We start from the raw sequence: 21,608 nt of genomic DNA, 5'->3' as shown, positions 1-21,608 counted from the left end.
CCACATACACAGTAGAACATAATAAATGTCACGACTGTTTGATAACGGCATTTAAGCTAATAGATCTGTTTATAATGAACAAATATGATTATATTGATTATTCTTGGGCACTTATCAAAATGTATAAATAAATAAACTTTAGCTCACTGATGTTATTTGATGAAACATTGTTTCTCTGTCTGGAATATTTACTGATTTAAACAATAATAACAAGTTTTAAACAGCATTTTAATAAGTCTAAGTATTGAATATTGTAATGCATTAAATAAAGTTATCTCTTGTGTCAGTACATGAACTAATTTATCGTATTGACACTTCCATTGAAACATTTTAACACTCCTCCTCTCACGTCATGAAAGCTGCTTCATTCATTGACGTAATCAAATAGTGATTGTGTTTTTTTTGCGCCACGCTGTGTGACTGACAGGAAAACTCCCTGCAGTGATGATGAGCACTTAGCAGGAAAGATGGGAGACAAAATCCAAAAACAAACAAAAAAACTGAGGATTCTTGAGGATTACCACTTTAAATTCCTGCTCTTTGTCTCTGAAATCTCAAACTAACAAGGCACATTTAAAAAAAAAAAAACTCAAAATCCTCCTGCTGTCACTTGTTACTGAGAATACAAAGCAGACTGCAAGATGGTTGTATTGTGAGAGTGAGAGAGAAAAATGAGAGAGAGAGTAACGAGGAGAGACTGGAAACAAAACTCAAACAGAGAGAGAGAGAGAGAGAGATGTAGAGAGAGAGATTCAGAGAGAGATGTATTGAAAAGATGTTTTGAAAGACACATACAATCACTGATAACATCTTTATTTAGCTTTTTGTAAAATAAAGCTAGTTGTTGACACTTTATCAGCCAGTTCATGTCCGTTATCAGTTGTTATCACTACCGCTCTAAAGCTTCAGACGGGACAAACTGCACGTCCACGTTGTGAGAGTGAAATGGTAGCAGTTTTGTTATTTTGGAGATTATTTTTGGGACATTTTATGCCGGAGTTTGACAGTGATAGTGGAGACAGAGAGGACATGTGGGGGGAGGAGAGAAGGAGGATGAGGTGTGGTGTGCTCCATAACCACTCCGCTATGATAATAATAATAATAATAATAATAATAATAATAATAATAATAATAATAGAAATAAACTGAAAGTTAAACCAAGTAATGAAACAAAGAAAAGGCATAAGAAGAATAAAATATGTAAAGGATTAAAAAAAAAGAAAAAGGAAAGAGGCTGGAGAATTCCACATAGTTAAGGATATCAAACTAAAAATAATTAGTGATGTAGGCCGGTTCCAAACCATTAGGAGCCCTGTAAACCAGTATAAAAACTTTAAAATCAATCCTAAAGTCACTGGCAGCTGGTGCAGGTTTGATAAAACTGGGCTGATATGTTCTTAGTTTACGCTGTAAATCGAAACATTGATAATAAACTGCAGACTAAATTTGTTCACTTAACGATTTTTTTTTCTCCTTCCAACTAACTTTTTCACCTGAAGCTCCTTTTTTCAAAACTCAAGCACAAATGGGAAAAGAAAGCCCTGAAAAGTAATTTACGACCTCGTGGAATGTGAAGAAAGGTCTAAAATGCAAATATATTGTTTGAGTTTGTAAAGGTCTTTGTGTTGTAGCTGTGGAGTGATGAATGTTTGCAGCCTCTGGGCCTCTCTTCATAATTAATCAACGAAACAGGGCATAAAAGGGAAAATTTAAATCATAACTGTCAACATTCACCAAAGTACAAATGAACACCTTGATCATAAGGGTTCGCTTTGGTTTTGTTTGGCTGCTGAGCTGGTATGATTTTCTAAAGTTTTTTTTTTCCTTGAAAAAGGACAAGATGAAATTCTTCTTCTCTAAACATGAAGACTTGATGCTGCAAATAACTGAAAAGTTCAAGAGAGACTGATCTTGGTCGGCAGAAATCTGATTATTAGAGATGAAATTCAGCTACATTTTATTTTTGAGGGTTTTATCTGAAACTTTCTGCATGTTAAAACTACAGATCAGTGATTATTATCAATAAATATTTATAATAAATGAAATATTTAGGTGAACAACATTCATCTGCCTGCACATACTAAACAAGTATTCAAGTAGTAGAAGAAGAAGAAGCTTCAAAGTGGATGATTTACTAAAAAAAAAAAGTACAATCCTGCAAATGATTGTCTGCTAAAACTGAGACAATAAGAGAATAAAACCGTTATTATCTATATAATAACGGTTTTATTCTTTTTTAGAACAAAACCGTTCTCTTTCTCTCTTCAGCATCTTTTTCATGAATCACTTCATGATGGTCAGCAGTTTGATGGAGCTCTGATTCAATAATGAAAGCCTGTTATTTAATATATCAACCAGTTCTTTGAACCGGTTTTGAGCATCGTGGACACGCAGAACATGTCATCTGTGGTCAAAGGGCCTTTAAGGATTCTGATTTATCATCAGGGTCAAAGGACGAACCAAAAAAAGAGAAACGTAGAGGATTCAGCTGCCTCCCCCCTTTAACAACGAGACGGAGAAGCATCGTCTGGGGAGGGGAACCTGACGAACACCTGACCTGACGCCATTCATCCGTCTACACAACATAACAGCACAGCTTATTGATCTGTTGCATAAAGGAATAAAACATGTGCTGCACATAAAAGAGAGAGAGAGAGAGAGAGAGAGAGATTGAGTGAGTGTGATAGAAGGAAGGAGAACAGGACAAACGGACCGGAGGGAGATAGTCGGAGGGATAAATGAAGAGAGAACGAGGAGGAAGGTGACGAAGATGAAGAGAACGAGAGAAGAATAGAGAGACGGGGGAGGTCAAAAAACAACCAAACAGGACAGAGAGACACTTGGCCTCATGCAGGAACATTTGTTATTCTTATCTTCAAACTTTCTCATTTTCTTTTGTACAAAAGTTCAACATTGGACTCTGAAAACGCTCCTTATTGCACAAAGTTGGCATAAACCATTCGACAGATTGGCTAAATTGAAGCTCAATTTTCTTCTCGAAAAAAGGGGTGAGAGAAATGGAAGGGGTGGGGGAGTGAGAGTAATAAATACAAAGGATGGGAGAGGGGCAATAAAAAGCAGAGAGGAAATAGGACGGTCAATACAGGAGGGTATTACAGAATATAGAATGAGACCAGCATAGAATATATATATATATATATATATATATATGTGAAAAGAGGAGAGAGAGGGAATCTATCCCAGAGTGAGAACGTGGAGAACAAATACAATGAAAGATGAAACAGAGGAATCACTTTGTTATTCCTCGTCTGTGTTTCAGACGAGGAATTACTGAGTTTCAATCAGCGTCCGGGGTTGACAGATTGCTCTACAGGCAGTCCGATGCTTCTCCCATGATGCACCGCTCCGCCTGGCAACCCAACTCTCGTTTACAATGACCTTGAATAGAGGTAAAACATATCACACATAAATACCTTCGTAGTCCATGTCCCAGTGGTTCTTCCTGATGGAGTCGTTGTCGGAGCTGGACGGAGGCCTGGGGGGGAGGTTTGGGGCAACGCTGCACACCACGGGCCCCTGCGTCTTTGGTATGGAAACCCCGCCTCCCGATGAAACGATCTGACTGCGTGGGCGTAGAGACCTGAACGGCGTGTTGTCGAGGTCGTTGATGGGACCGACCAGCGAGGTCATCTCGACTTCCTGGTTGTTGGATTTGAGGTTCTTGGCCAGACTGGGCTGGAAGTATCTGAGGGAGAGAAGAGGAGTGTTTTACTTTTTAGTTTAATATTAAGAGTTATTACAGATATGTAAATCTGGCCTCTTTAACCAGCTGACTTCTGTTTGTTAACAAAGGTTTGTTGTGTCAGATGTGCTGCTGTTCAAATCGATTAATCAAGCTTTAACTACATGTTTGGGATGTTGGAGGAGAATGGAAAAAAAGGAAGTTTCAAAAATTGAGGAGCAGATCAATCTATGTTTCTGATGGATTGAAATTCATCTCCGGTTACTTTCTCTTGCTGGTCGGCTACTTCTTGTTTGGATTCTCACTGGATGCATGAAGGCTTTCTGGCAAAATCTGTGCAGAAAGTCAGGAATGCTAAATGTGTGCTGCTGGAAGAGAACGCTGATTGAAGGCCGTTCAGTTTAGTAGTTGTCCCTATCAGAGTCTAGTGTAGTATATTTTCTTCCAACAACATGTAACCTTGATTTATGGAAATTAAGGAATATGTTGAGGACTTTTAAAATAAGATTAGATATAACTAATATCATCTAAATGTCAATTATTGTGCCTGAGATTGATCAGAGATTACAACAGAAGAATAAGAAAAAAAACAAGTATGAATATAAACATATATAAACAGAATAATAAATATTGAGTATATAAAAAGTAATACTGACACCAGTGTAGAATAGAATGGCAATAAGAGTAAGAAACATTTAGTAAAATACATAAACTAAAATTGAAAAAACAAAACAAAAGTATAAACGAGTAAAAATATAAAGTAAAATATAAGAAGAAATACTAACACCACAGACTACTAGAAACTACATTAAAAAAGAGATAAAGGCAGCGATATTGAACAGTAATAAAAAGCTTAATTGCACATGACATATTGAACTTGACTTTAGACACAAACACTTCCTCGTACCCGTTGGAGTCCTGGACACAGATGGGCTTTTTATTCTTCTGCTGATGAACGTAACGTTTCCTGATGCAAACGAAGCCGCCGACCAAGAAGAGCAACCCGAGCACGCTGGCACTGATCTCCATGATCTCCACGTAGCCGATGATTGGAGACACCTGATAGATACGCAGGAGCATTCATTTAAACCCTGTATGGATGTTGCTGTAAAGGTCATTTCACTCCAAAAACACACTCCTAAACAGTAAATAACTCATTTGACTGACCGCTGGATACGGGTCGCAGTGGATGGAGCCGTCAGTGACTTTACAGTCAAAGCCTTCAGGACACGGATTGGGCCAACACTCTGTCTGATTGTTACACCTGCAGGAGGAAAGGAAGTTGATTTAGGAGATGAGTGGAATGATCCTTATTTTTAGATTTTAGATGCTGTATTCTTATAGTGTGCTTGTTATTTATCGGATGTTGGTTCACTGTGTACACTTTAAGATAAAGGATAATGATAGTACGCTAATGTAGCATCAACATACTAACATTTATTATGTAACAGTTAGCTTGTTAGCGTGGTTATCAGGCGGCAAACTTCAGAGTGAAGTCGATGAAGAAGTGTCTTCTCTCTACTGTCCATCAGGGGGCGACTCCTCTGGTTGTATAGTAACTTAAATGGTAACTTCCGTTCATTGGTAACACAAAAATGACATGATGATGATGATGGCCGTATTCCCAGATGGGAAATCGCCAAATTCAAGGCTTCAAACCAAGTGTTGATGATGACTTCGTCCACTTCATATATAAAGTATTTAAACATTTAAAATACTAACAATTAACATGTGTCACTTGTGCGTGGAACAAGTCTGCCTTGGTGAAAAAGTCTGCTGAAGACAGCGAGATGCAGTTAAAAGCTCGTAAGGAGGGCTTGAGTAAGATTATTTAGTTTGTAAGTTCAGTAAATTAACCAAAGTTAGTGATTTTTTTCACAGGCTGCACAGTAATAACATTGTTATAGGATTAAAATAACTAATTAAAATGCCAGAATGTTTTTCCCCTGACTTGAAATTGTCCAGATTGTTGCCAAAAATCAAGCAGCTTCTGTCTAAACAGTGTGCGTTCGTGACCAAACTGCTGTGTCTGTGAATGTGAGAGGCTTCATCCGAACCCGACCCCGGGTGTTAAGGTTACATTTTACCCCTTGATGCTGAGAGCTTCACTGCGGCCTTCTGTTTTCCAGTTCCAGACATGGAAAAAAAAAATAACCCGGAAGATCGGTTCTGATTGCTAAGAGCCACTGACAAAAAAAAAACTATCATTTTGGTTTACATGAACCTGCCTGGTGTTATTCAGCTTTACCCACTCATTTCCCAGGTGTTGAATTCCTCTGCTGTACGCCGCTGAAAGTACATCACACAGCCAAATACTGCATCCAATGATTTTTGCTTTTGGAACGAGCGAAAGGTTTTTGATGAGCTGAGTTGTCAAGTCCTGTGTTTTTCTGTCTATTGGACCCAGTTTGGATAAATTGGTTTGCGTGGATAATATTCAATCAAAATACACATTTCCCTCCTATGTGCACGGCCTCGTGGAGGTAGTTATGGGACCACATCGGCATGATAAAACATATATCTGTGTGTTTTTACACGTCACACAGCGGACTCCCATTTCCCTGTAATTAGGATCCGTAGGAGGAAATCTTTTATTCACAAACGCTACCTGAAACACGGAGCGCTGTTAATCCCCCCCGGAGGAGCCACGCACTCCCACGGGCGCCTTAATGAACAGAGGAATATGCAAATGTGAGTGATTTGGTTCGAACGTGACCCTTCTCTTTGTCAGTTGGTGGTGTGAGTGGAATACAACTAGCTGGTTGATGAACACGTGTGTGTGTGTGTGTGTGTGTGTGTGTGTGTGTGTGTGTGTGTGTGTGTGTGTGTGTGTGTGTGTGTGTGTGTGTGTGTGTGTGTGTGTCCAATCATCCATGCATACAAAGTAAAGGCCACACACGCTTTTGCAGAATGCAAGCCTGCAATTCAGTGCGCGTGATGCTGCATATAATGAGGGTCGTGCTGGCGTTTGTATTTAGGAGGCCATGTTGGCATCATGATAACACATCCGTGTGTCCAATTATGCTTTAGGTATGTGTACGTGATGTGGGAGAGTCACAGCTGCAGCTGATTATCTTCTTCAATTTATTGATCTTGTGATCTTGTGACACAAGAGGGTGGAGATGGCAAGAAAGCTAAGTGTAACTGAACGCTGAATAAGACATTTTTAGCCAACCAAAATGTAAAAATAAACTTTCATGAAGTAAAAACACACTGAGAAAGGGTTAAATTATCTAAGACAAAAATGAGACCTGTCAATCAAAGTAAGCCCCGCCCTAAAGCATCCCCTGCTTTATGGTCTGTTTGACTCTAAATGGAGCATCATTTACTAAATGAACATCATGCTGTATTGAAGAAGACTTGAAACTAGAGATTGAGACCATAAACTCATGTTTACAATGTTTACTGAGGGAATAAATCAAGAGAGAAGTAGAGTCATTTTCTCATAGACTTCTATACAACCAGAGGAGTCGCCCCCTGGTGGACAGGAGAGAGAATGCAGCTTCTGCATTGGATCAACTTTCCAGATCAGCAGCATTTTTATTATAAAGAAGACTTAGAATTTGAATATTTGTAAAAGCTTCTGAAAAGTGAAACTATATCAAATATTATCAGCATCATCACATCCTGCAGGAAGCATCACACAGCACAAACAATATGTGTGTGTGTGTGTGTTTACCGTGAGTCCGTGTTGTCCGGCAAACAGTTGCACATGTAACCTTGAGGTTTGGGCACGCACACCCGGCCCTGGTCACACGGCTGGGAGGCACACGGGTTGTCGGCCAGCTCACAGCGGGCGCCGTGGAAGAGTCCAGCACACCTGCAGCGCGGCTCTGCAGAGTAAATAAAACACACCGTAACCTATGAGACCACAGCGACTGATCAGGTTTACCCTCCAGAGAGCGAATAATCAAAGCAAAGTTCGACCTGATCCAGAAGGAGAACATGAGTGTCTTTGATGTTTGAAAGGGAGAACTTTTAGTGTAGTCGTGTCTCTTCTTTCTGTGGATAACGGGTCGAAAACAGACAACAACCAGCAGCTACAAAAGATACTGTTATTGGAAATGGTTTCAACAGTCAACATCATGTTTTTGTGCTTTCTTTAAAGTTCAAACATCACATGAATACAGAACCACCTGAGAGAAAGAAACAGAACGATTTACACCCACAGGAGCTTGAAACTAATATAAGACTGTCTTAAACCAGTATTAGACTGCCTTAAACCAGTATTAGACTGCCTTAAACCAGTATTAGACTGCCTTAAACCAGTATTAGACTACCTTAAACCAGTATTAGACTGCCTTAAACCAGTAAGAAAATGTCTTAAACCAGTATTAGACTGTCTTAAACCAGTATTAGACTGCCTTAAACCAGTATTAAACTGCCTGAAACAAGTATTGAACTGTCTTTAACCAGTATTAGAATGCGTTCAACCAATATAAGATTGCCTTAAAACAGTATTCAACTGCCTTAAACCAGTATTTAACTTTCTTAAACTAGTATTAAACTGCCTGAAACAAGTATTAAAGTGTCTTAAACCAGTATTAAACTGCCTTAAACCAGTATTAGACCGTCTTAAACCAGAATGTAATGCAACAATGACACAAGCATTTCTATTCTCATGTTATTACCCTCCATTAAAAAAAAAAAGTACCAACTGAACTCTAGTTGTTGAGTATCAAAGGTAGTTTTTTTATTTTTTATTGTGAAGTTCAAGAAACTTTCACATTCTCAAGTAGTAAATGTTTCTTTGTTTACCAAAACCTGTATAATAATAATAATAATAAGTGAAACCTTGTTATCTTGAGCTGCTCTGTTAATACCCTTTTGTTCTTTATCTCAGAAAACAAACAGAGTTGATCTCTCAGTAAAAACAGTCGGTGGGACGACTTTATATTCTGCATTAAAATAAAGAAACATCCTCTTTGTTTTTTCACCGCCTGTCTGATCACATTTCTTTGACCTGGACGGATCTTTTGGGAAATAATCTGTATTTGTTGTTTTCGGCATCACACCTAACAGAATTTGCTCCCGAATAATAACTGAATGATGAATAAAGTCCTGAGAGAAGTAATGGCTTCGCTCTAACCTTCTGTCCTGTGTCTGCAGGGCCAACGCTGAACGTTTTCTCTTTGGACTGAAGCACAACGAGAAGTTATGAAGTTCAGTGACCTCACAGCTAAAGAAATACAAAAAGGACCGCTGGTTTTTGATAAAAATCTTTGGGGTTTGTTTGATTTACACCGTTCCTTCCAAAGAACATAGATCCGTATCTTTTCTGGCTTTTTGTTTGGTTTCATATCCAGCTTCGTAGAGAAAGAGGAACATATTATAGAGACTCATGAGAATAATGATCATTTTAAAGCTCCTGGTTTTCTGGCTGTAAAATCACAGGTCTCCTTATCTCCGTGGGCGGCTGTGGCGTAGTGGAGAGTAAGGTAGTTCTCCAATCAGAGGGTCGGTGATTCGATACCCGGCCTCGGCAGTCGATGTGTCCATGGGCAAGACACTTAACCCCAAGTTGCTCCTGAAGGCTTGCCATCAGTGTGGACTGGATGATGAATGTTAGTTAGAGTCTGATGGTGGCACCTTGCATGGTAGCCTGTCATCAGTGTGTGAATGGGTGAATGATATGTAATATACTACTGACTGTAAGTCGCTTTGGATAAAAGCGTCTGCTAAATGACTGTAATGTAATGTAATGTAATGTAATATCAGCTGCTATTCTTAAATGAAGAATAAGTCGAGACACCAGACGTCGTCTTTTGTGAAACAGAATGCAAAAAGAAAAAGTCACTGCAAGCATCTTTGACCTCAATTTTGTTCTCTTTTGTGTTTCGACAAGACCTGATGCATTCGGTCAGTTAGTGACAACCTAAAACGGCAATAAGCATAAAGAATTTCAGGACTGAACTAATCTTTTATGGCTCGACTGCAGCTCCACTAAAACTGAAATTCTTTTAACTTCTTCCTTGTGTAGTATTAAGAAGTACTGAATTCTAGGGGATCTAACTGATAATTTTGGTCCCATATTTATAGTCAAGAAATCCCATTAAAATGTGGAAAAACATCCTTAATTAGTGGTACGGTACACAGGTGTGGTGGGAATAAACCAGAACGTACCAGTTGTGATGCGAAAAGATTTTTTAAAAACATGGGAACATTTTTATTGGAGAGCAGACGGAGCAGTCGATTTTAACGGGGTTATTTTTCCCTTTATTTTGATGGATGACATGAAAAGTCGGAAAGAAATATGAAGAGAAAGCAAACGAGATGAAATGCGACCAAAGGGACAACCGGAAATTTAACTAGGGACTTTGTGATCTAATGAATGCACCAATTTCTTTTGCCAAGAGTTTTTGGAAGAGTTGTTGTTGTTGTTTCATGTGGGAGATTTTTTTATTTTTCTGTGTGTTTGTTTGACCTTTTCTCACTGATTTAAAGAACGTGGGTATATCAGAATTTAATTCAAGAGAAAAAAGTTTTCAGATGTTTTTAAAGGACAGTTCACTCAAAAATCTGAAATACATATTTGTCCTCTTACCTGTAGTTTTGTTTAGTGATATGGTTTGTTTTGGTGTCTGCCTTCTCTCTGATATTATGGAAATGAATGGAAGTCTGCTTGTGGTGCTCAAAGCATAAAGAAAAATCGTTGAAAAGCTCAACAGCAATGTCTCTTGACCCAGTTATTGACGTTGACTTTAAGCTCTCCATGTAAGAGGAAATATATGTATTTATTGATTTTGTGAACTGTCCCTTTAAGTTTAAGTCTTGAGTGGACTCACCTCCGCCGGCGTCCTCCTCACAGACCCCTTGGTTCTGACAGGGGTCCTCGTCACAGGCTCCGGCCCTGCTGCAGCACTGGTAAACCCCAAACACCCGTCTGCTCCCCGACCCGGCCCACTCCGACGCGTCCCCCACTCGGATCGGCTCCCCGTTGAGCTCCAGGGCCTCCAGGCAGCCGGTGAAGTTATGAGGGTGCCGGTGGATCTCTGGAGTGGCAGAGTCCCGATCCGAAGAGGCGAAGAGCAGAGCGCCGTGGGAGCTCAACATCCGGCACGGCTCGGTCAGGGTGATGGAGGCCGGACGCTGCTGGTCCAGGGTCAGCCGCAGGGCGCTGGAGTTGACCTCCAGCAGGACGCTGTGCCACCGGCCGTCTGACACCGGATCAGATCTGATCAGCAACGAACCGGGGGAAGTGTTTCCACAGCTGAACCTGAAGTGAAGCTCTCCATCCGTCAGCTGAGGAGGAAAAACCAGGGTCAGTAAGAAACTTTATTAATATCTAGAGCGAGTTAGCAAGATAAGAAGCTTTTAATCTTGTAGAAGAAGAAGTTATGGCTTTATGACCTCTTATCAGCTAATCAGAGGCTCATTATTAATCTGTACTCACCTTATGTAAACTGTCTTGTGAGTTATTTTCTATCAGAAAGAGCTTCAGGTATAGTGAGAAATAGTTATTTTATTTAATGTCATTTTCTTGCTTTTTAGAAAACCATAACTGCCCCAATTTTTTTAAAATAATTTGCATTTAATCCATTTAAATTACCGGTAAAAACGTTTCGTACTGTGTCATTGTGAACCATAATATCTAACCACTGATGTTGTTTTTTATTCATATATTCACATTGATACTGCAGTTTATTAGCTTCAACTAATATATCAAGTTAGTTCTAATGTGGCTAAGTTAAATTAAACCGACAGCTGATTGTTGTATTGATCTCTTCGTTGAATTGTTGTAAATATTCCCCAGGAAGCATTGATTCGTTGGTTTGCAGGTCAGAAGACGTCTTAGTTAAAAGTGGACTTATTAATATTGGTTTGAATGTAAAAGGCCATTTAATATTTGTTAAACAGCATTTTTATTTCAGTTTTTTATCAGGTAGTCAGGAGTCTTTATGTCGAAATATAATCGTCAAAATGTTCAACCAACTCTGACCAATTCAAATGCTGTTGCAATAATATGGAGAGATAACAACAACCTGCCATGTGTTGTGTTATTGATCCAATGTGCTTTCAAAATAAGCCTACAGTTATTAAACAAGAGATTCAAAAGACCAATAATACTTTATTTAGTTCTCACATTCGGCCTGTTGGAGACTTCGGGCACTAAGAAGATGTTGACAATTCTTTTGTGTTTCAAATCTAAATCTTCATTTTCCTGATGTTCCTCATGTTCTCTCTGAACACAACGCAGCGCTCAACGCTTCTATTCAGCGGGAGCCTCTTCATGTTTCCTACAAACTAAGCCTGCAGTTTCCTTTTTTAAAATCTAATCCTTTTCTCTTCATGTATCGGAAAAGCTCCTCACATCTTACCGTGTTAAATATACGGACGGAGTGAGAGTGTTTTCAAAACTGCTAAGCATCAACCCCAATGGACACTGAGGGCCGTGATGCATTATTGATCCGCTTCTTTAATTCATGCAGGAAAATATGTTTTTCTATGAAACTCTTTCGTGCAGCGTGGACAGGTTGCTCAGAGACCTGCTAGAAGTTCGATCCCCAAGTGGCAGGGACGGTGAGAAATACCAAACAGGAGGTGAGTTATCACTGGCAGAATTCTTCACTTGGATTAATGACAGCACACAGGGCTGCAGAGGAACAAGTGGGAGACATCCGAGGCGCCTGTCTTTTAATCTATTCCACATGCCTTGTGTGATTTATGGGTGGATATTTGTAGAGAGATATCACAGTTTGACGCTCTGATGATTTTACAGTATCAGCACAGACGATGTAGCGCAGGAAACATGTCAAGTCAAGCTCCACTGGGGACAGAAGGTCTACAGCATCAGGGCTTCACCGCTCCATAAATCAGAGGCGGATGCAAACGCTTCAGGCTTCCTCAGATGACCACGTTAAGAAATTCCTTTTGAAGCCATTCTTATTATCACATGTACGAGCCGTGAAGGTAGAAACTTGGGAAAGACGGAGCGCTGCGTTTGAAGTTATCCAAGAATCAAAATGATAGAATATTCTGCCTGAGTGCACGAGGATGTCACACAAATGAGAAGAGCCCACAAGAGGAAGCATGCGGCTACATTTCAAGTTCTTATCAGAATTATTCATGTCGTTCAAAGACTACATCAATCCATCATTCTCTTCCAACGTGCCTGTTTCATATCGTACAGTAGACCTTATATCGCATCGCTCGGATGAATCTTCCTTTCCCTCGATAAATCCCAACAAAGAGAGAACCTGCAGGTTTGATAAACAAACGCCGGCTTCTCTTTTTTCAGCGAATAGGATATGAAAAGGTCCAGGACACAGCTGGCATTTCAACATGGTCCAAAATGTCAGCGTTGCCACAACAGAACAAGTTTAAATAAAGTTGATTTCATTTGCATAGCTCCAGAGTGTCAACAGGTGCTGTTATGATACGTGACAGTGGTGACCCAGATACACAGAGGAGTTTCCTGCTATTCTGGGATCTGTGTTTGCAGTGAACACACAAAACTGAGATCAGAGACAAAATTCGAGACTCGCCAGATATCAAATATTAAAAATGTGACACCAATGCTGGTGACATGACTGCTGGAGCAAAGTAGCAACTAAAATATTGACATTTGAGATGATATCAGTGAAGCAGAACATCCAGTAGAATTTGTGAATCTGAGCTGGAGCTGTTTATCGATTTTAAAGCTTCACTTGTCGACGGCGTTCACCAGAGGGAGCTCCGTAGATCAAATCAGCAGCTCTCAGATTTGAGCATTGTTAAAGTAAATTAGTGTCAAACAGCAACAGCATCTGAAATTAGGAAAGAGATTTATTCTCTCCGCAGCAGCAAATACTCGACGAGCAAAATAAATTACCAACCAGCTCAGGGGAGAATAAAAACAAATATTCACACACGTTTCAAATAAATTATAAATGTTAATTGTTGTTTGTTTGATTGCTGCGTTAGCCTGATTAACCCTGAGCCGTTGTGACATTTCCAACAGACCGACAGAGAGGAGAGCTTCATGTCTCGTGTGAACAGAACAAACAACAACGTAGTCTTTTTCTTTACTGCTTTGTCCTTGAACCAGATTTAAATGAATGCAGCAGTGTTGATGGGAGCAAACACATACTGATGGAAATAAACAGTACCGGTACAACGTATTTGATTATTTCTGCGGTCTTATCTGGGGTTTTCAAGAGAAAAAACAACTCAGCTGTTAGCAAAAAGCAGTTATGTAGGACGTACTGCTGTTTCAGACACCTAAAACAATCAATTTCAGTTTAAGCTGTATTTAGAATATTTAATCTCTTTAACTTGCTGTCAAATAGCCCATTCCAACGGGAACAGAAGCTCTTATCTATACTCTCTTCAAAGCCACCAGACTCCATTGAGAAAAACTGTAATTTTAGTTTGTTTGTGTTATTGTTTGACTTTCTGATCCAAACTAAAGAAGTACATTTCTTAGCTTCCACGCTGCTACTCCTGTCTGCTCCTCAGGACTGGAAGCATGCCGACCACCGTTAGCCAGGGATAAGTAATTTAGGATATTTATATGTAGCAACGTCATCATGCATCATGAAAGAACACGTTTTTAGAAGGTCGGGGGAAAATAGCATTTTGAAGCTAAAACAAAACATTTTGAATACATAATGAACACTACTGCAAAGCTAGAGAGTGTATTAAGAACCTTAAAGAACCCCAAAAAAGACCGGAGCGTCCTTTTAATGACCTGAATCTGTGAGCTTAAATGTATAAATGCAATGTTATTTTGGGGTTTTATGCTTCACTGCTAACTTTTTATGCTCCAGCACTAATAGTAAGTAGCTCAAAACAGTACTTGTGTAAATGGAGTTAGAGTCCACCAGCTGATTGGCTCAGAAACAACAGGAACAGAAGCAACATAATAAACTTTTGGAGCAAACAAAAAGACATCTGTTCATAAAAATCAGTGACTTGGGAAATCTTGAGAAGAACATCTTCCATAAATGTTTCAAAATACATTTTCTTTTTCTTTTTCCTCAGAGAGATAAATACCTGTAAAGTCCCCGAGTCCTTGGTGCTGTTGGTGGACACAATGAGGCCCTGATCCTGGAAGGTCCTGAACCTCAGTGACAGTTTGAAGTCCTGGTTGTCTTCGTCCATCCGGTGAAGGTACTTCAGGTAAGATTTACCATCGAACCTCACTGCAGACTCTGAAACAGAAAAACAACAGATATAGAACACCCTGATGAAGAGGAGAAACACGACTCAGTGATTTGAAGTAGCTCCATGAAAGAAATACATAGAACTTGATCCAGAAGGAGTTTGTTATGAGCTGATCTGCATTTTTTTTTTAACCACAAAATGTGATTCTGAAACAACATTGTGTTTGATAATGAACATGTGTTGTTATCAGGCTCCTCTTCTGTGGAACCAGGTTCCAGTTTCAGTCCGGGGGGCAGACACACTCACCACTTTCAAGAGCAGGCTTAAGACCTTCCTTTTTGATAGCGCTTATAGTTAGGGCTGGTTCAGGTTCGCCTTGGTCCAGCCCCTAGATATGCTGCTATATGCCTAGACAGCCGGGGGACTACCTAGGATACGCTGAGCTCCTCTCTCCTCTTCTCTCCCTCCTTCTTTATGTATTAATCTCCTATTTATGCACATTACTGATTTTGCTTCTTCCCCGGAGTTCTTGTGCTTTCTCGCCTCGCAGGTTCCCAGGAATCTGGGTTATATTTGGACTGTCATCGTGCCACCTACTGAGGCCCTGCTGACACCCACTACTACTACCACTATCATTATTAGTCACATTACTATTATTATTGCCTGTACTATTACGCTTATTGACTTGCTTCTACCCTGGAGTCTTTGTGCAAATTTCCCCGCTGCAGGACTAATAAAGGATTATCTTATCTTATCTTATCTTATCTTCGCAGGCTTCTATAAATCATGGCTGTACCTGGACCGTGGATGTGCATCCTGCTACGGCCCTGCTGACACCGACTGCTACCACCATTATTACTATTACTAGTCACATTACTATTACTATTACCTGTACCATTAAGCATTTTAGCTTTACTTCCACCCTGAAGCCCTTTTGCTTTCTCGTTCTGCAGGTTTCCATGAATCGTTGTGGTACCTGGACCGTAGTCGTGCCTCCTGCTGTGAGCCGACTGACACCCACTGCTACTTCCATTATTATTATTAGTCACATTACTATCCCTATTTTCATGGCTATAATTCTACTGTAATAATTGCTGCTGTTATTATAAGTAGTCTTATTATATGAATCATTTATGTCATATACATTGAATGTGTTGTATCTCTGTTATGCTGCTCATTCTGTACACATGACATCTATTGCATTCTGTCCATCCTGGGAGAAGGATCCCTCCTCTGTCGTTCTCCCAGAGGTTTCTTCCTTTTTTCTCCCTGTTAAAGGGGTTTTTAGGGGAGTTTTTCCTGTGAATGTGAGGGAAGGACAGAGGATGTCGCATGTGCACAGATTGTAAAGCCCTCTGAGGCAAATTTGTAATTTGTGATTCTGGGCTATACAAAATAAACTGAATTGAATTGAATTGAATTGAATTGAATTGAATTGAATTGTATGCAACCGGATTCACATATTTATGTTAATGCACAAACACAATTATACATGTCGGCAAAATAATGTGATTAACCTGATGTCAAGTTGGGCTTTGGAAAAGTCTGATTGAAAACAAATTGAGAAGCTTATTCCAACTTGAATAACGGCTCCTCTGCAACAATGTTTATCTCTTTGTATCTGGCGAATAAGCTTATACATAAATAAATAAATAAATAAATAAATAAATAAATAAATAAATAAATAAATAAATAAATAAATAAATAAATAAATAAATAAATAAATAAGCCTTGCTGAAACACTTCATCATAAATTACCATTTATCTGACAATTATCCATGAAGAGAAACCAATAGAAACCGCTGTACGATGAGGTGTATTTAATGTGAAAGACAAACTGCAGATGTTTGATATTGTTTTAAATGTAACTTTCAATAATGTGTTTAGGCAGCTTTAAAAAAAGAAACAACTTCATATGAAGTTATTGGCACTACAAAATAATTAAGTATTTTGTTGAACGTCTTCAAAAAGTGTCTTGATTTACTAAACTCTTCAGATCGACTCTTTTTAAAAGTTTCAAAACTGAAGACCCTCAAGTTCTTGTTAATGAAGCTTTTAAAAGGCAAAAACTTTTTTTATATTCAAACTCAAGGCCACAAAACTTGAAGAAAAAACAGGCTTTAACTTTATCGCTCTCACAGCATGGCTTGTTTTTCCTCTTTCCCGTTCCATCAATGTGATCAGTGAGTCTGCAGATGAAACATGGTGTAAACTGAATGTAATAATAAGACTGAAAAAAAATGAAGAGGAAAATAAATTGCCAATATTGGAGTCTGGTAGAAGTTTAAGCATAAAGATCCATAACAAGGATGAGTGAATTTATGAATGGATGCATCAATTATAATTATAAGAGCAAAAGGGAGCAGATTAGTCTCCAGACAAAGAAACACTAAACTTCTTTTAGTGTTTCTAAGATGAAACTTTAATTAAGACTGTGGAAGTTCAGGAACAAAATGTTCTCAAAGTCTGCTAATAAAAACAACAACTTTTCCCTGAAGTTGGATTTGAATCCAGTCATTATTTTAAACCTTCTGCTCTCTGAAATTTGTTTTTTTGAATCACCCATTTGTTTGTGTACACCAGTTACACCAGTAAAAACAGTTTGCTCTCCCACTTTCTGCACACAAAAGGAGGCAGCACTGATGAGTTCAATTCATAAGAGAAAGATGATTTATTAGAATAAGACTAACTCATTTAACCGGATAAATAACTTTATTCAAATTGAGGATTCTAGGATTTTGTTTGAGGTTTTGATGACGTCTTTTGAAGCTTCATTCAAAAACCTCAATAGAAGTTTTGAAAAATACAAAACAACAAGATGTAGTTCTGAACAAACTATAGTCCAACACCTTCTGTACGACTGCTTTTTAAAGATACTTGTGTTTTTCTTTCCCGTTCTCCGTCCACACACGACATCTCCTTATCACCGAAGTCTCTTAGGACTAAAGAGGTCTCCGTTTTAGTCAAAATACGGCGGCGATAAATCACTGAGAAGATGTTTCAGAGGGAAGAAGACAGGCGGATAGTGAGTGTTCATCCTGAGGAGCCCCTAGAGGATTTGTATTGTGTCCTCACACCACTAATCCTCACAGGAATGCCAACACATGACGGCGAGGACGATCCGACAAAGCGGCGCCGCTAGATGTTCTGTCGGCTGTGATAGAAGCTAACTGAGGGCCAGTGAGTGATGGATATGAAAACTTGGGGATTTACTCCGTCAGTTTACTGTGTTTGAACAGGTCATGAGAAGAAGAGTCTTTGATCTCTGACAGAAACAGATATCTTCATCGAATTACATGAAAATACTAAAAGAATTTAATCTGATGGAGGATGGGTGTTTATGGTTGGAAAGTCCAGAAGAATTGAGGGGAAACCAGAGATGAAACTCTTCTAATCCAAACGAGTAAAAAAAAAAACAGAGAGAGTTTAATCACATCGTCCTAAAACCTACACCTGACATCTCAGTGATGAAAACTCTCAGAACGCAGCTCGCTTCAACTACAGAATGTAAAGAGACTAAAGACCAAATGTTTGAGAAGACACAAATCCACATTAGACGCCAAATCAAATCATGTTTGTAGCGTATTCATACCAAAAACATGCAGTCAGTAAATTGACTTTTGACTTTGCTGTTTTTGTCCACAATGGAAATGGAGAAGCTCAACAGCAGAAAAGGATGAAAAAAAAAAGACGCAAATGGCGATGGACGGATCCAGAAATCTAACCATTTCTTTTAATATTTTGTCTTATAATTGCTTTTCTATCCTTTTGTTTTGTTTTTATTAATGAATTGAATTAGTTTATATTGCGTTGAGCCTTTCAACTGGCCACTTTTCATGCAAATGCTTCTTCTTTTACTTTGCTGTACATCATCTTTTATTATTTTGTACTTTTGATGTATAAATTATTGTTTTTAATCAATTATTCCGTCAGGATAGAACAAGATTATTTTTTTGTTGCACGACTACATCCACATAAGTTTTATTTTATCATTGATATTATTATTCTATTTTACTAAATTATTATTATGTTTTTTGTTTTATTTTTTTCATTTCTTAGTTTATTTTTATCATATCAATTGGTTTTAATTTTCAACTATTGTACTGTTTTATCAGAGTTTGTGTTGCTTTGTTTGGCCTCACAGTTGAGCTTTCTGTTTTTTTTTTTTTTTTTTGCTGCTCTGTCCGTCAAAGCACTTTGTAAACTCTGTTTTTAAAGGTGCTATATTAATAAAGTTATAATTATTATTATTATTATTATCAGTAGGAGAGTAGAGAGCGTAAGCTGGAATGACTCTGATGGAGGTCAAGCTTTAATTTGCTTCAGTCTCGTCCTGCTCTTCAGCAGAGAGGATGATGATGATGATGATGATGAGCTGTGTGTCACTTTGTCTCTGAGCCTCAAACCTGTGACTCCTGCAGATTAAAGGCTGCAACTTCCTCCGTGGTTCACATGCTCACATCATCACACACACACACACACACACACACACACACACAGACGTACCGTTACAGGGGCAGACGCTCTCCCAGCTGTGTCTCGGGGTGATGTAAGCGGCTCTGGCGGTGGTGAAATGGCTCAGTCTCTCTGTCGTCAGACGCACGGCGTTCCTGCAGCCTCGGGGCGGACAGCCGGTACCCAGACACCCGTTGTGGCTCACCCTGAGGATGCTGAGGCCCAGAGAGTCCTCGATGTCCGATATGACACCTACATCAAAGGGATTCAGAAGACACATTCAAAGACTCTTCATCTCCCGGGATTCACCCGACTTACTTTGTGTCCAAATGAAGATGAAGAAACACACCTGAAATCATTCCTCTCTGTTTCATTCTCATTCATCTTTGGAAGGAGTTGAGATTATTTTTTTCCCCATTTAAAGATAATTAGAGACGTGTTTGGGGGCTCATTTAGCAGAGAAGTCATATTACAATGTCATAGTTTTGACTCTGGAACTTTATGTAACGTTCTGGTCAAACCTCAACATTAAAACACATAATTTCTATCATATATTTATGGAAATCTACGTAATATTTAGGGCATATTTATATTATATTCATATTATTATTGCAGTTAGCCAAACAATGGGCTAAAACACATTGTTCATTTGCATAAACCACCAAATTGGCAATGATACAAAGCCGGTTGAAAATCTGCAGTTTCCCTTAAACTTTATAACTTTTTCCTTTCCTTAAATGTAGTTGATTTTTGTAATCCTGTGATTCAGAATCGAATAAAAGATCTGAAAAAATAAATAAAAATTATAGAAAAATATCATATTTCCTCCACATTTTGCAGTACAATAATCCCAGAATCAATCTATATGTCTTGTACTTTAGTTAAGGGCCTCATTGTGACATTTTAACTAAACATATATGAAATATTAATGGATCACCTGCGAGTCTGTTGGTTGGCAGATTCTGGGCGGGTCCACTCGGGGGCCTCCAGATGAGCAGGGCCTCCAGGATCTGGGCGTCGGGTATCTGCTGCAGGCTGACCAGCTGGAGCTCCTGTCTGGGTAAACCCAGAGCTTGTCCCAAGGAGCGCTGCAGGCCTCTCCAGTGGTCGCCCAGAAACTCCTCCGGAGACAAATCGTCCAGCTGCAGCGTCACACCGGAGTCCAGCGCCCTCTGGTCCGCCGCCCACACGTGAACTTTGACCCCGGTGTAGACGCTGAACTTCCCGTCCGTCACGCTGACGTTGAGCGAGTAGGAACCCTCCTTCAGGTTCTCGTCTGCCCAGATCTTGCCGTCGGCGAGGTCGACGGAGAACCTCCCCCCGTCCGGGTGTTCTGACACCAGCCTGTAGGTCAGGACGTCCTGCAGGTCCTGGTCCGAGGCGTGCAGCCGGCCGATGACCCGGTTGGCAAACAGCCCACTGGAGGTGGTGATGAAGACCTCCAGGGGAACGACGGAGGGGGGGTACTTGCTCTGCTCGGTGACGTTGATGTTGACCACGCAGATGGAGGAGAGGGGGGGGTGGCCGCTGTCCGTCACCTGACGGGGGATGAAGAGCACAAAAAACACAAAGATTAGACTGATATCATATATTTTTCTTTTTATTAAAACTACAATTGAAGCTCTCCAGCTGCTTGCTTCACAGGCTTAATTTTCGAGTTTGTTTGATTACGTTTATTACTTTGTCGTTTAGATGATACTCTTAATGTTACATGTGGATCTTTTTTTTAAATTGAGCAGCTGAAAAAAAAGGCAGATTTCTTAAATGAAATATCATCTTTCTTCAGTTTTCAATCCAAAAACATTTGAATCAGCCTGCAAAAACAAATCAATGTAATGAAACCCACTATTATGCCTATTCAGCTGTACAAAAAACACTTTCAATTCATTATCTTTAACATCATCGAAAGCTGTGATCTCATAATAACCTTTTTTATTTTCATTATTCAATTAACTTTGAATGTTCTGAACTTTCTTTATAATAGGACTTGTTTTTCTTGATACCTGTCTATATATCCAATGCATAACATAAGGTACCCTGAAGTCAAAGCTCTGACATTTTGGCTCACCGGTGAACCTAAAGCACCACAGGACTCTCAGCCTGTGAATACAGCGTTATCACTCCTGAACCACAGCAGGACATGAAAATAACTCGTTACCACTTCCTCTGGTGTTTGCCAGTGTGACTTCCATCTCTGAGTGTACTGTCAGCAGCACAGCAACAAAAGGCCGTTAGGGACACTCTGCTGTGCAGCTTTTTATCACTGAACCAGGAATACAATAAGCTCTTTGAGGTTTCCATCACAGTATAACTATGTGTGAGGTCTTCATTTTATTTTCATGAGATGCCAGCAAGATGTGAATCT

At 39.4% G+C, this 21,608-nt stretch overlaps 1 protein-coding gene across 1 annotated transcript in view; it reads right to left on the bottom strand.

Moving 5' to 3' along the window:
- fat2 (FAT atypical cadherin 2) overlaps window positions 1-21,608 on the bottom strand; it is an 81,083-nt gene that overhangs the window by 2,404 nt on the left and 57,071 nt on the right. Inside the window, 8 exon segments of the mRNA XM_054597164.1 lie at window positions 3,435-3,706; window positions 4,611-4,762; window positions 4,871-4,967; window positions 7,383-7,536; window positions 10,489-10,945; window positions 14,678-14,835; window positions 19,295-19,495; window positions 20,181-20,781. Of these exon segments, the coding sequence (XP_054453139.1) occupies window positions 3,435-3,706; window positions 4,611-4,762; window positions 4,871-4,967; window positions 7,383-7,536; window positions 10,489-10,945; window positions 14,678-14,835; window positions 19,295-19,495; window positions 20,181-20,781 (2,092 nt within the window).

This window comes from Anoplopoma fimbria, chromosome 4 (assembly GCF_027596085.1).
Source record: "Anoplopoma fimbria isolate UVic2021 breed Golden Eagle Sablefish chromosome 4, Afim_UVic_2022, whole genome shotgun sequence".
NCBI lineage: Eukaryota > Metazoa > Chordata > Actinopteri > Perciformes > Anoplopomatidae > Anoplopoma > Anoplopoma fimbria.
The sequence above is the reverse complement of the archived record's forward strand: the minus strand, read 5'-3'. Positions and strand labels throughout refer to the sequence as shown.